This window comes from Geotrypetes seraphini, chromosome 13 (genome assembly GCF_902459505.1).
Source record: "Geotrypetes seraphini chromosome 13, aGeoSer1.1, whole genome shotgun sequence".
NCBI lineage: Eukaryota > Metazoa > Chordata > Amphibia > Gymnophiona > Dermophiidae > Geotrypetes > Geotrypetes seraphini.
In genome coordinates this window covers 56,147,451-56,163,170 of record NC_047096.1, presented here as the reverse complement: position 1 = coordinate 56,163,170, position 15,720 = coordinate 56,147,451, and the positions used below count along the sequence as shown (strand labels likewise).

General features: G+C 46.9%; 1 protein-coding gene across 2 annotated transcripts in view; it reads right to left on the bottom strand.

Annotated features, from left to right (window-relative positions):
* CNTNAP1 (contactin associated protein 1) overlaps positions 1 to 15,720 on the bottom strand; it is a 412,393-nt gene that overhangs the window by 329,897 nt on the left and 66,776 nt on the right. For both annotated transcript variants that reach the window (XR_004536808.1, XM_033918597.1), the window contains exons 6-7: positions 10,696 to 10,880; positions 850 to 990 (exon numbers count right to left, since the gene is read on the bottom strand). Coding sequence is in view for 1 of the 2 variants with exons in the window: in XM_033918597.1 (XP_033774488.1) it covers positions 850 to 990; positions 10,696 to 10,880 (326 nt within the window). In the remaining variant the exon portion in view is untranslated. The remainder of the gene's footprint in view (positions 1 to 849; positions 991 to 10,695; positions 10,881 to 15,720) is intronic.

Sequence of the window (15,720 nt, the reverse complement as noted above, 5' to 3'; positions counted from 1 at the left end):
AACATCGCTGGAAAGGTGCTTAGATTTTAATCAAAACACATTGCATGGAGCAAGGAATCTTGCTTTTGCGGGAGTGGCAAATGTTATAGCTCTACAAGAGATATTTAACAGTAGACCACTTATCTGAAAAGTTCAGTTCATGGCTCCAACACAGTCTGTGTTTCGCTAAGCTACATCAGGAAGCCGGAAGGATAAGCTTTTTATATTGATTTTATTTGCAGTGTGCAGTGCCCGAGTCTTTTGACATATACACTTGATGTTGAAAAAAGAGGTTCTGCGCCTGAACCAGAAGCCTTCTCTCTGACGTCGCTATGTCAGAGGTAATGCTTCTGGATGAGGCGCGGGATGTGCGAGGAGCGGCTGCATGCGGCTTCGTGCACACTGCGGCTGTGAGGAGGAGGGAGCTGACCACAAGATAACACTGGTGGCATCGGACCGCGGGCCGCATAAAACAGCCAGGGAGGTCAGATTCGGCCCACAGGCCTTGGATTTGACATCTGTGGTCTAAAGTTATGAAATTCAAATAATTTTTTAACAGAGCTCAGTTTCTTCAAAGTCAGAAAATTTGGGTATCCAACTTTAATTAGCAGTCTACCTTTACCCCTTTCTACCTTTACCCCTTATAATTTGTATCTTTTCTAATTCTGGTGTAAACTTCAGAAAGATCATAAACCAGGAAGGAACCACCCTTGAACATTAGGCAGAACAAAAAAAGGTTCATTTTTATATTGATTTGTTAAAAGTCCCACAATCTGCAGTGAATCCAGGACATTAAAAGAGAAATGACTAAATCCAAAGTGCTTCAGTTTCATTTTACAGTCTGCTACTGAATTTGCAATAAACCCTCACCTCAAAGCGTATTGATGACCTTTTCTTTCGTGCTAGGTCAGTGATATAGATGCCGTTAAAATAAATATTCTCCAGGCAGCCTCTGAATCTTTGCTTATGTATCAGCCCTTTTTCCTGTGTCGCTATCCCACCAAAGAACAACTGAGGAAGTTAAAAACATGAAAAAGAACAAAAATCAACCAATGCAGCAGAAACACAAACACATCCAATTAGGAATGATTTCTATACCTGCAAAGTCATACAGAGGGCATGCGCTAAGTGGCATGTGGCTCATAGGTATAAATAGAAGAAACAGCATTTAGCACACATAAAGAGATTATGTCCTTACCTTGATAATATCTTTTCCAGTAGTTGGATTCTGGACAAGTGGGTAATTTCCCCATTGCCTTGAGCTTTGCAGAAGGAATCCACTCTGGATTTTTTCAGTGACCTTCCTATTTCAGTGCGAGCTCTAATGCAACCTACAGTTAAGTTCCCAAGCATGGAAGATCTCCACAGTAGGGGAAGTAGGGAATTGTAGATGTCAGCTGCGGTGCGAGCAGGCAAAAGGCAGGAGCAGGCGAACGGCCCAATTGTTGCAGTTCAGGAGGGTTCCCGGCTGCTTCTGGGGGGCTGAGCTCGTTCACACGCCGAGCCCCGGAGGAAGAGAGATGGCCTGGGAGCCCTGGAGATGTCAGTTAAGGTGAGAGCAGGCAAAAGGCAGAAGCAGGCGAACGGCTCATAGTATCTGCTGATGTTTAGAATTTACAGTTGGTCTTTTCTCATAACGCATGTACCATATGCTTCTTTTGCTTGGTTGATTTCCTTTTAGAGGATTTTATAATTAAATAGATGAAGAATTGTTGTTTAAAAGGAGGGAGCTCAACTGTCAGCCAGCCACCATCCAGCCTCCAAGTTCCAGAATACCGGAGTCAGCTTCTAACTTGAGAGACATGGCTTTTTACCAAGTTGTCTGATGAAATGAGAAAAAGAGACTCTTTGAGAATCTTTAGGAGATAGAGGTGGTGAACACTCAGGAGAGTCATCAACTTCTGTTGTTGAAGGAGAAGCACCAAGAGAAGATTGAACATGGAGGTCAGAGTCCACAACTGTTGAATGAGATCTATGCCTCTTACGTCCCCAGTACAGATCCTGGGAAGGAGAAGGGGTCCGATGTTTACGCTTCTCCGAATGCTTAGCAGAGACGTGCTTGGACTTATTCGAATAAGAGCGTCGAGGAGAAGGCTTGGAAGAGCTGGAGCTAGAAGCAGTCGACTTGGATGCATACCTGGATGACAGACGGTGCCGAAGTCCAAGAGATGGCACCAAAGACTAAGTACTGGTACCGTCATCCCTGGTATTGGTACGCTCAGATTGGGCCAGTACCGGCAGATTCGGCACCAGTGTTAGAAGATGGAATAAATGGCCATACTCTGCCCGAAAGAACTGTTCAAATTGTTTTTTCAAAGTAGCCACCAGTACATGTGGCATTGTCACCAGTACCATCAATACCACTACTTGCTCCCTAGAAGGCACTGTTACTTTTGGCTTTGACACTGGTACCATTAGTGCTGCAACTCGCTCCAAAGAGAATGACTCCGCAAAGGAGAAATCCCTAGATTTTGAAGCGAGTCACACAAAGGGTCATCGTTTGGCCGGCATGACTGGACAATCTCATCTGGAAGACTGGTGACTTCCTCACTGGCTTACCTGAAGGAGTGAGTTGCGACTCGGAGTAGAAGGCGGTGGGTGCTGAGGAAGGTCGTGGCACCTTGGAAGACGGTACCTTTACTGGCAGTGCCATAGAATACGGTACCTTTACAGGCAGTGTCGCGGAACACGGTGCCTTTGCTTCTGATACCTTTGAAGTCAATGCCCGAGAAGTTGAAGATTGAACTTCTTCCATCATAGAAACATAGAAACATAGAAATTGATGGCAGAAAAGGGCCTCAGCCCATCAAGTCTGCCCACACTAATGACCCACTCCCTGACTTTTATTCCCCTAGAGATCCCACGTGAATATCCCATTTTCTCTTAAAATCATGGCACCGAACAGTTGTTTTTGCTGAAGAAAGCGGCTTTTTAAGGTGCGTTTCTTTATTAATAATAATAATAATAACTTTATTCTTATATACCGCCAAAGCCATGAAAGTTCGAGGCGGTTCACAGTAAGAGCTGGACAATCAGAGAAATAGTTACAATGTAAAGTCGTCGAGTACATGTAGACCGAGTAAGGAGATAAAGGCTTATTAAGAGTTCTTATGTTACAAATCGGTTTAACCAGCTCTTTTTTACTAGTTTTCTAAAACTTAGGTAGGATGAGGAGCCAAACCAAGAATTGATTTGAAACAAAGACAAGCAAACTTGAACAAAACTCTTGCTTCCAGGGGCAGCCAATAAAGTTTTTGGTAATAGGGAGTTATATGTTCCCATTTTTTTAAACCAAAAATAAATCTGATTGCTGAATTTTGAATAATTCGGAGTCTTTGAATGGTTTTCTTGAAAGATCCCAAATAAATGATGTTATAATAGTCGAGCATGCTTAAAATGGAAGATTGCACCAGTAAATGAAATGATGCTGCATCAAAGTATTTTCTAATGGTTCTTAGTTTCCATAATGTCGAGAAGCCTTTTCTAACCAATAATTCCATGTTTACATCTAGAGTGAGGTAACGGTCCAGAGTCACTCCCAGAATTTTTATGGAATCGACAATAGGAAAGTCCTGTCCATTCAAAGAAATTGATGATTCTTTGATTTTATCATTCGGACTAGCCAGAAAAAAATTTGTTTTTTTCTGAGTTGAGTTTCAATTTGAATTCGGCCATCCATAATTCAATATGTCAGGTGATTCTTCGTCTCAGCGGTCAGGTTTCTTAGGGGAAACACTATAGTGATGTCGTCAGCATAGATATAAAATTTGACTTTTAAACTTTATAATAAGTTTCCCAATGAGGCTAGGTAAATGTTAAACAGTGTAGAGGATAGAGGGGAACCCTGTTTACCCAATTGAAGGATTGTTTATTATCACTATAAACTCGGTATGATCGTTTGCTCAAAAAACTCTGAAACCATTTTAACACATTACCAGAAAGTCCAATTGACTCCAAACAGCGAGTGCACGAGTCGATACAGTGTTCAGGTCCTAAGCACTGTATAAACCAACCGTGCAGGTCTGTCACCGAAATAGTTCGCTGGCACCTGACACCTGCCACACTTCTTAAATCCGGTTAACGGTCAGGACAAGAAATTAGGAAAGACAGCCTCGGCCACATCGAAAGCGAGAGGATGAGGAGGGAGAAAAGGCCAAGCTGCGAAGAGCACGAAAAAAAGAAAAGAAAGAAAGACTTTTTATTGTTTGGGGGAGAGGGGGTTACTAGAAAGCAATGTTACTTACCGTAACAGTTGTTATCCAGGGACAGCAGGCAGCTATTCTCACTAGTGGGTGATGTCATCCGACAGAGCCCCGACACGGACATCTTGAAAGCATGTCTTGCTTGAAGAAACTTAGAAGTTTCGAGATGCCCGCACCGCGCATGCGCCAGTGCCTTCCCGCCCGATGTACCGGGCGTGTCTCCTCAGTTCAGGTAGCTAGCCTGAGAAGCCAACCCAGGGGAGGTGGGTGGGACGTGAGAATAGCTGCCTGCTGTCCCTGGATAACAACTGTTACGGTAAGTAACATTGCTTTATCCCAGGACAAGCAGGCAGGTATTCTCACTAGTGGGTGACCTCCAAGCTAACCCCAATGGGATGGTGGGAGAGTTGGCAATTTCAAGAGAATAAATTTTGTAACACTGTTTGGCCAAACTGTCCATCCCGTCTGGAAAAAGTGTCCAGACAATAATGAGAGGTGAATGTATGAACCGAAGACCAAGTGGCAGCCTTACAAATCTCCTCAATCGGTGTCGATCTGAGGAAGGCTATAGAGGCTGCCATTGCTCTGACCCTATGGGCTGTGACCTTACAGGGAAGTGATAATCCAGCCTGGGCATAGCAGGAAGAGATACAAGCCGCCATCCAGTTAGAGATGGTGCGCTTCGATACAGGTCGTCCCAACTTGTTTGGATCAAAGGAGACGAAAAGTTGAGGAGCAGTTCTGTGAGGCTTTGTGCGCTCCAAGTAGAAAGCTAAAGCACGTTTACAGTCCAGAGTGTGCAAAGCAGCTTCCCCAGGATGAGAATGAGGCTTTGGAAAGAACACTGGAAGCACGATGGATTGGTTGATGTGAAATTCAGAGACCACTTTAGGCAGGAATTTCGGATGAGTACGAAGGACCACCTTGTCATGATGGAATACAGTGAACGGTGGATCCACCACTAGGGCCTGAAGCTCACTGACGCGGCGAGCAGACGTGAGGGCCACCAGAAAAACCACCTTCCAGGTGAGATACTTAAGTGGAGCCTTGTTGAGAGGTTCAAACGGAGGCTTCATGAGACGAGATAGGACAACATTGAGATCCCAAACCACAGGAGGCGGTTTGATAGGAGGGTTGACATGAAAAAGACCTTTCATAAATTTGGAAACCACAGGATGAGCAGACAAAGGTTTCCCTTGTAGAGGCTGATGGAAAGCCACAATAGCACTCAGGTGGACTCGAATGGAGGTAGACTTGAGACCAGACTGAGATAGGTGTAGAAGGTAGTCCAATACAGACGAAAGGGAAGCTCGCTGAGGTTCCGTGGCATTGGAAATACACCAGGAGGAGAATCTAGTCCATTTTTGGGAGTAGCATTGTCGAGTAGCAGGCTTCCTAGAAGCCTCCAAGACCTCCCTCACTGCTTGAGAAAACTGGTGGGGAGTTATGTTGAAAGGAACCAAGCTGTCAGGTGGAGGGACTGCAGAGTGGGATGAAGTAGTGAACCTTGATGTTGAGTGAGTAGTGAAGGAAACACTGGAAGAAGTATGGGTTCCCTGCTGCTGAGTTGAAGTAGAAGGGAGAACCAAGGTTGTCTGGGCCACCGAGGAGCAATTAGAATCATGGTGGCATGGTCTGATCTCAACTTGACCAGAGTCTTCTGAATGAGAGGAAAAGGAGGAAACACATATAGGAAGCGATTCCCCCAATCCAGCAGAAAAGCGTCTGCCTCGAGGCGGAGAGGAGTGTAGATCCTGGAGCAAAACTGAGGCAGCTTGAAGTTGTGGGGGGCTGCAAAGAGGTCTATCTGAGGTGTCCCCCCACTGTGCAAAGATCTGATGAAGGGGTTTGGAATTGAGTGTCCATTCGTGAGGTTGGAGAAGACGACTCAATTTGTCTGCCAAGACATTGTCTTTCCCCTGAATGTAGACAGCCCTGAGGAAAGTGTTGTGGCGGACCGCCCAATCCCAGACTCGAAGAGCTTCCTGGCAGAGGGAGGCCGAACCCGTGTCCCCTTGCTTGTTTACATAATACATGGCGACCTGATTGTCGGTGCGAATCAGGACCACCATGTCGTGAAGCAGATGTTGAAAAGCCTGAAGAGCATTGAAGATGGCTCTGAGCTCCAGAAGATTGATTTGATGTAGTCTTTCCGCACTGGTCCAGAACCCCTGAGTGCGAAGACCATCCAGATGAGCTCCCCATGCATAGTTCGATGAATCGGTCGTGAGGACTTTCTGGTGGGGAGGAGAGTGAAACAGCAAACCTCTGGATAGATTCGAAGAGGTCATCCACCAGAGAAGAGACTGCCGTAGAGCAGGAGTGACTACAATGTGGCGGGACAACGGGTCGGACACCTGAGTCCACTGAGATGCCAAGGTCCATTGAGGAATTCTGAGATGAAGTCTGGCAAAAGGCGTCACATGAACTGTGGATGCCATGTGACCCAAGAGGACCATCATGTGTCTCGCTGAGATGGACGGGCGAGAAGACACCGATTGGCAGAGTAGAAGAAGAGCATCCATGCGCTGAGGAGGAAGGAACGCTCGAAGTTGGATGGTATCCAGGACCGCCCCGATGAAGGGGAGAGTCTGGGTGGGCTGAAGATGTGACTTGGGAAAGTTGATCTCGAAGCCCAAGTTCTGCAGAAAACAAATTGTAGTCAAGGTCGCCGAAATGACCTCTGGGGCCGACGGGGCCTTGATGAGCCAGTCGTCGAGGTATGGAAACACCTGGAGACCCATATTCCGGAGTGCAGCGGCCACCACCACCAGACACTTCGTGAAGACTCTGGGCGAAGAGGAAAGGCCAAATGGAAGCACTCGATACTGCAGATGTAGATGTCCCACCCGAAATCTGAGGAACTTGCGGGAGGCCGGATGAATCGGGATGTGAGTGTAGGCCTCCTTGAGGTCCAGAGAGCATAACCAATCATTCTGCTCGAGGAGGGGATAGAGAGAGGCAAGGGTCAGCATACGGAACCGCTCCTTGACCAAAAACTTGTTGAGGACTCGAAGGTCCAAAATGGGCCGCAGATCGCCCGTCTTCTTCGGAACCAGGAAATACCGGGAGTAAAACCCCTGGTTTTGCTGTTCTAACGGGACCGGTTCGACGGCTCGCAGCCGAAGCAAAGCCTGAGCCTCCTGGAGAAGAAGAGCAGTCTGCGTTAAGTTGGAAGGATACTCTCTTGGAGGGTGGTCCGGGGGGACCTGCTGGAAGTGAAGAGAGTATCCCTCTCTTACGATGGTAAGGACCCAAAGGTCTGTGGTGATTGACTCCCATCGATGACAAAAATGATGGAGACGACCCCCTATGGGAAAAACAGGGGAAGACAGAACGTCGGTTATGCTCCCTGGAAGAGAGTCAAAAAGGCTGAGTAGCCTTGGGTGCAGCCGGCATCTGAGGCTTCTGCTGAGCCTTTTGTGGAGGCTGTCTCTTTGCAGGCTGTCTCGCAGGAGGAGTCTGTCTCGGTTGATAACGCCGCTGGTAAATCTGAGGCGGCCTAGATGGACGAGACTGCTGAGGTTTCGGTTTAGGACGTAGAATAGACTGAAAAGACTTTTCATGGTCCGACAGCTTTTTAGTAACAGTTTCGATAGATTCATCAAATAGATCCGCTCCTGCACAAGGTACATTTGCAAGTCTATCCTGGAGGTTCGGATCCATATCGATGGTTCGAAGCCATGCCAGGCGACGCATGGCAACCGAACATGCCGCCGCTCGAGCCGAGAGCTCAAAGGCATCGTAGGAGGATTGCATCAGTTGAAGGCGTAATTGGGACAGGGTCGCCACCACCTCTTCAAACTGGAAACGAGCCTGAGCATCGATGAAAGGAGTGAACTTGCGGAGCACCGGCAAGAAAAAATCCAAGTATGAAGAGAAGAAAAAGTTGTAGTTGAGCACTCGAGTCGCCATCATCGAGTTCTGATAGATACGTCTACCAAACTTATCCATCGTTCTCCCCTCTCTGCCCGGAGGAACGGAAGCATAGACTTGGGAGGGATGAGAACGTTTGAGAGAGGACTCGACTAGAAGGGACTGATGAGAAAGTTGAGCTCCCTCAAACCCCTTGTGGTGAACGATGCGGTATCGAGCATCCAGTTTACTGGGTACTGCAGGTAAGGAATACGGTGTCTCAAAACAGCGCATGAAAGTCTGGTCCAACAGCTTGTGTAGAGGAAGCCGAAGTGTCTCCGCCGGAGGGTGAGGTAAATGCATGGTGTCCAAATACTCTTTAGAATATTTTGACCCAGTGTCCAAAGTCACATCCAAGTCATCCGCCATTTGTCGGAGAAAGGAGGAGAAAGACAATTGGTCCGCCAAGGCCGGCCGACGAGACGGGCTAGAAGACGTGGAAGCCTCCGGGTCCAGGGAGAGCTGAGATCGGCAGGGAGAATAAGAGGTAGATGGTTCCTCATACTCCGGCCCTTCCGGCTGGGACAAATCCGACGAGGAGTATCCCAAACGCTGCATCTTCTTCTGCGGGGACACCTGTGAATGACGTGAGGAGTGCCGAGAAGAGTGTCGAGATCGATGCTCCTCCCGGTGACGGGACGGAGAACGAGATCTTCTATGCATCGAGTGGTCCTTCGAAGCCTCAAAGGAATGGATAGGGCTCGATGCAGTGGACCGTAAAGGTGGCAGAGATGCGGATTCACGCAGCGCCACCCAGGTCTGGTATGGAGTGCGGAAGAACTCCTCCTGCGATGCAGTATGCCCAGGACTACGATTATCAGGAGCCGTTCTAGCCCCCTGTTGGCGTGGAGGCGTGATGGGCTCCAAAGGTGGCATTTCAGGAAGGGAAGCCCTCCTGGAGGATTCCGCTGCCCTCCGCCGATCCCCCTCGTCGAGTAAAGAAATTGAACGACGAGGAGGAGGGGGAGGGGGCGGACCGCCCTCGGAAACCGGGGTCGGGAGTTCACCGTGAATGTTGGCGATAAGCCGGGGTCCCATAGTGCGCATAAGCTCGACAAATTGAGCTTCGAGCAGGGAACGAAGCGAAGCCGATATGGAGGGATCCGCACTGAAAGGGGGTCCTCCAGTATGGTCTTCGCGTTCCTTTGTGGCCAAGTGCTTCTGCTTGCTAGCTTTAGGCACTTTGATGACCACCGGAGGAACAGTGGAAGGCGGTACCTGAACCGAGGAGACGGAAGCAGGCGCCGATGCTGAACACGATGCTGAAGCCGGTGTGAACGATGCAGGCTTCACGATGCTCGATGCAGGAGTCGTCGATGCAGGTTTCGAACGGACCGGTGAAACTTCAACAGCCGCAGTAGTAGAGATGTCCTTGGCAGTCTCCATCTTGAACATCGAAAAATAAAGTAAACTTGAAATAAACTCAAAGAAAGAAACAAAAACGCGGTAATTAGAAGGCAAAAAACTGAATTTCAGTCAGCGCAGAATGAAGTACAAACTTCTCAGCTCCGCGGAAAGAAAAGAACTGAGGAGACACGCCCGGTACATCGGGCGGGAAGGCACTGGCGCATGCGCGGTGCGGGCATCTCGAAACTTCTAAGTTTCTTCAAGCAAGACATGCTTTCAAGATGTCCGTGTCGGGGCTCTGTCGGATGACATCACCCACTAGTGAGAATACCTGCCTGCTTGTCCTGGGATAAGAAAAAATTATTAAAAGAAAAAGAGAAATTTATGCACGAGCAGGAAGGCAAGCACAAAACAGTTATCGAACATTCAATGGCTCAACTGAACAGCTCCACGGAAAACATTGAACCGCCAGGTGGGAAGGCAATCGCGCATGTGCAGTGCGGTTGGTTGTGAACTTTCTAAAGTTCTTAAAGTGGCGATGCACTTGAGACCATCCATACCGGGGATATGTGGATGAAGTCACCCACATGTGAGAATATGCTGCCTGCTTGTCCTGGGATAATATATTTTAAGCTCACTTTATTTTGGATTGTCAACAGTAACGCATTCCATAAATGAGACACCTGAGCACCACACTTAAGAGATTGTTTGCAGTTAATAAATCAAATGAGAAGATTGAAATTAACACATTTACAAGATTTGAAGATCATTTCAGCCAACTGTTTGAAGGCCTCAGTGGAGGATACTGGGAGACGCGTGTTGAAGATTACTGGCATAGGAACATCAGACTTGTAGAAGTGCTGAGAAAGGAGAGACACAATGCTCATGTGTAGTTGAGCGTTTGTCACACTGGGGAACTTTCAGCACCAAAACTTTTGGAGCTTTTCAGTTTTTGGAATTTCGGACAAAGGATTATGTACCTATACTGCATGTACTGTTTGCCATCTTCCTCCTTCATTACATCCAATTATTTTTACTGCAATGAAAACATGATCAATGCGATGTGGGCCCCTTGTGCTGCTACCTTAAGAAGGTGGGGACAAAAGGTACACTTCTACAAACTGCAAATGTTTTTAAAACAAGGCAAAACTAAATAAAAAGTGTGCTTGTGATGATAAATAGAAAAAGTAAACATGATATCTGCAAGACCTTCCCTTTAAGGAAAACAATACATAAATTGAAATTGAAGTACCTCATTGTCTAAGTCCAGATGAACAAAATCACCTTTGCAGCGGAAGCGCTTAATTTGCCCATCTAAGGTTAAATTCACATCTCGTCCATACCGCTGAATTCTCACAGCATGCCAGTGCTGATCATCCAGGAGGCTCCCGAGAGTGACAGTAGTGAGGCCTTCTGTGGCATGCACTGGACTGCTGCCTAAAATGGGGGAGGGAGATGGAAAAAAGGATTGGTCATGATAATTTTACCTGCTCTACTTCAGACAGCTCAGATTCACACACTGATAGTTCCTGCATGTACAAGGCTGCAAATGAAACAGAAACACAAAAATTGGTCCCTACATTCAATTTCCCTTCAAAAAGAAAAGGCAAGCAGAAGAATAATTAAAACACAGCAGAAAATAAGAGATGTAAATATGAGATGTTACAGAGAGCTTGCCGAGACTCATCAAGCCTGATGACTACTATCTGATGCTGCTCATCCACATTGGCACTAAAAATACTGCCAGGTTCCCCTGCGAACATGTCAAAAGTGACTTTGTGGCTCTGGGAGAGAAGGTGAAGCAGTTAGGTGCATAGGTAGTATTCTCGTTCATTCTGCTTGTCGAGGGTAAAGACCAGGGCAGAGAAGCTCGCATCCTGGAGATGAATGCTTGGCTACGTGCACGGTGTCGTCAAAAACATTTTGGCTTCCTAGACCATGGGATGGTCTTCCAAGGGATGCTAAGTAGCAATGGCGTGCATCTATCAAAAAAGGGGTCTTTACCAGCAGGCTGGCTAATCTACTAAAGAGGGCTTTAAACTAGAAGTGATGGGACAGGGTGATCAAAGCTCCCGGGTAGTATAAGCCCTCAGGTAAATAAATCACTTAATACCTCTACACAGATGGGAAAAGGGGACATTGTCTGGAAAGCAGTATATACTAATGCTCGAAGTATGGGAAACAAGATTCTGGATCTAGAAGCTGTGATGAAAGAAAAGGAGTTAGATATAGTTGCAATCACAGAGACATGGTTCACAGAGAATGGGATGTAGTTATACCGGGCTATAATCTGTTCAGGGTAGGAAGAAAAGGAGGAGTGGCGTTATATGTTAAAGAACATATTAAAGCCACACAATTGCAGGATCTGCAGGGCAAGGAAGAGGCACTGTAGATCAATTTGGAAAGAGGGAATTGTGTATATATTTACATTGGTGTGATATACAGGCCTCCTTCACAGACAGAAGTAGATAGAGATTTAATAGTAGACATTCAGAATATATCTAAAAAAGGGGAAAGTCTTGCTAATAAGTGATTTTAATATGCCGGATGTTGATTGGGGTATCTCCATTGCAGAGTCCTCTAGAAGTAGGGAGATCCTGGATTCTCTACAAGGAGAACTGTTCCAGCAGTTGGTAATGGAACCCACACGAGATGGGGTCATACTGGACTTAGTGCTTACAAAGGGGGAAAGTGTTTCTAATGTTGCAATTTTCAAATTTCAAGTTTATTATAGAATTTGATTAATCACCTATTCCAAATTCTAGGCGATGTACAAATCGATAAAAATTACAGAGTTAGGGGAAACAAACGTAACTAACAAAAAAACTAAATCTACTAAACATAATAAAAACCCAACTTATACAAACATAATAAAACACAAGGAAAGGCTGGGAAAGAAATACAATCTGATTATAAAGAAAAACAATTAAGGTTAAAAACAATAGGAAAGGGAAAGAGAAAACTATCAAAAGATATAAAGATAAAATGAGAGTCATAAACAATTCATTTAGTCATTGAATACATCTTTAAAAAGAAAACCCTTGAGTTTGCTCTTAAATTTTTCCAAGTTTTTTTCCTCTCTTAAATAAATTGGAAGGGCATTCCATGTTTGAGGAGCTGTAACGGAAAAGATAGATTGCCGCCGTGTGTGGCATCCAGTGATCACTGCATGCAACAGTTTAATATTAAGATTGGTATAGAGAGGGCTCATTCAAAAACAAAGGTTCTAGACCAGGGCTACCCAAGTCTGGTCCTCGAGATCAACTAGCAGGCCAGGTTTCCTGGATATCCACAATGAACATGCTTGAGAGAGATTTGCATACCAAGAAGGCAGTGCAGGCAAATCTCTCTCATGTATATTCATTGTAGATATCCACAAAACCTGGCTTGCCAGAAGATCACGAGGACTGGACTTGGGCAACCATGTTCTAGACTTTAAAAACCTAACTTTGTTCGGATGGAGTTTTACGTCAAGGAATTATTGTCTGGATGGGAACATCTGGAAGGAGTGGAAATGCGGTGGGCAAAACTGAAAGGAGCAATTGTAAGGGCGACAAACCTTTTTGTGAGGCAAATAAAAGTAAGAGGAAAAGAAGGCTGCTTTGGTTCTCAAAAGTAGTAGCTGAGAAGTTAAGGAACAAGAGGTTAGCTTTCATAAACTACAAAAGATAGCAGAAAGAGGAAGATAGGCAAAAATATCTGGAAAAGTTAAGAAAGGCTGGTCTTGTAGTCAGGAAAGCAAAGATGCATATGGAAGAAAAAATAGCTGACACGGTAAAACGGGGAGACAAGACATTTTTTTTACATATATTAGTGATAGGAAGAAGTGCAAAAGTGGCATTGTGAGACTCAAAGGTGAAGGAGAGGAATAAGTAGAAGCTGATTAAAAAAAAAAAAAATAAGGCCGGGGGTCAAGTAATGACACAGAGCTAGGTGGCGGCTCCTTCCTACAGCTCCGCTCCCCTCGTGTCTATTTTTTGCTTTATTCTCTTTTCTATTGCCTGTCCCCGCTCCCTCTTTCTCTCTGGCAGGAGCGTACCGCTTTAGGAGTGCAACAAGACTGCTGGCGATCCAATCTGTGCGGGTTGGGGGAAGTTATGGCCATAAAGACCCCGCGACCTGCAAGGGCTCAGAAAATTCATGGGGCACCCAAGATGGCTTCTGCGCCTTCCTCCCTGCCGAAGGTCTTATTGCAGGAGGATGCGGTACATGAGCTCACAAAGAATATCTCTGCAGCCATCAACGAGCGCCTTACCAAGCTCCAGGCCACAGTCGATGATATCCGCGATAGCCTGAAGCCTCAGGGTCAACGCTTGCAGACGGCGGAGACACGAATCACCGTGCAGGAGGGCCGCTCTGACATCATGGAGAAGCAGCTCTTGGCAGTGGAGGCACGCTGCTCCACCTTGCATGCCCCCCTCGAGGATCAGGGGAACAGAGGCTGCCGAAATAACATCAGGCTGGTGGGGCTTGCGGAGACCCTCCGCGAGGAGAAGTTGAGAGACCTGGTGGAGCGATAGCTCCCGGAGGCCGTGGGCTTTCCGCTCCCGGGCACAAAAATTTTGGAGGAGTGTGTACACCACCTGGGACCCCGCAGAGATGGAGATGGCCGACCTCGCCCTGTTTAAGCCCAGCTCCTCAACTTCGCCGACAAGGCTCAGCTGATGGCGCTTTATCGTAAGAAGGGCCAACTGGAGCATAGCGAAAATAAACTTCTTCAGTTTAATGACTAGTCAGTGGAGGTTGCTGCGAAGCGGCGCGCTTTGGTGTCCTATTGCTCCGAGCTGCGCAATCAGGGCCTTCAGTTTGTGGTCCAGTTCCCGGCTAGGATGCGCTTCATGGAGACCGGCTGCCCGAAGATGTGTGAAACCCGGGAAGACCTGCAGGCCTATGTCTGTACCTTGGCTCCGCGGATGCCGGCCCCTTAGCCGCTCTTTGGCTGGCCGGGCTCTGGGGCCCTGGGGCCTAGTCGTCCTGGACTTAACCTGTGGCTGAGCTAGGGGACTGGGGGTTTGGCCCTGCCAGTTCTTGCTTCCGAGGGCGCCCCGAGTTGCCCCCCCAGACACCTGTGGATGGGTGGCTTTGGACCTTATGTTTGCCACGACTTCTGCGGCTTGCCCTACTGCTCAGGGGCTCGTTGCCCTTTATGGAGGTGACCTGTTCATTTGGTTGATCCACACATGCCTGTGACTTTTCAGACTGTTTTTCTGTTTTGTTTTCTCGTTCTATTTTTGTTCCTCCATTACTGCAGTTTATGAGGACTTACTGGGACTCCCCTCCTGTGCTGCATTGGGGGATTCTGGGCTTTTTGGGTGTTGGACATTGAATTCATAGTAACATAGTAGATGACGGCAGATAAAGACCCGAATGGTCCATCCAGTCTGCCCAACCTGATTCAATTTAGAATTTTTTTTTTTTTTTTCTTCTTAGCTATTTCTGGGCAAGAATCCAAGAATTCCTATGCCTGTTGTACTGGACATTGTTCTGGCCATGCAGACTGCTCCGTCTGCATGGCAGGGAGATTGCTAGGGGGGTGGGGGTGGGAATGGTCTTCTCTTTTTGCGGGTGGGGAGGTGGGAGCTGGGGCACTTTTGTTTTTTTTAGGAGGTGGGGGGGCTGTGGGGGTTCGTTATGAAGTTCGGAGATAGTGGGGGGCTTACTGACTGTATTTCTGGTATGTATGTGGGGCTGTATGGTGGTGAGTGGAGTGGCTGGGGAGGGGTGAGGATGGGGAGTCTCCTTCTGAGTGATTGGGGTTCTTGGGTATATCCTTGGGGGTCCAGCTGGGAGGCCCTTGGGGATATTGTGACGGTATGGGGTCTTTGTTTTTTTTTTTTTTTAATCTTTATTCATTTTCAAAAATTACAACAACAAGTGTACATTCATGCAGAACTATATTGCTTTATCTCGATGCTCCAAATGTCCCTAAGACTATTTTTTGGTTTTTTATTCAAGAATTCAGAAATTAATTTATACCACCGGGCGGCCTGATGCCCAGGGCCGGATTTTCATATAGGCTAACTAGGCTTCAGCCTAGGGCCTCAAGATCAAGAGGGGCCTACATTCAAATTGTTAGCAAAATTAAAATTACACTATTCTAAAAACAGTGAACACTAAAACACTGAACCGAAAATAAGGAGAAATTCTACGCTTCGGGATCGGAACCGGCTCTGGCCGCAACGGGGTGCTGACTCGGCTTCTCTCTTTCTTTTTCTCGCCCTGGGAGGAGGATCGGGGAAGGAAAGACGTCAGTCCGGAAACAGCTGGCAATAGTGGA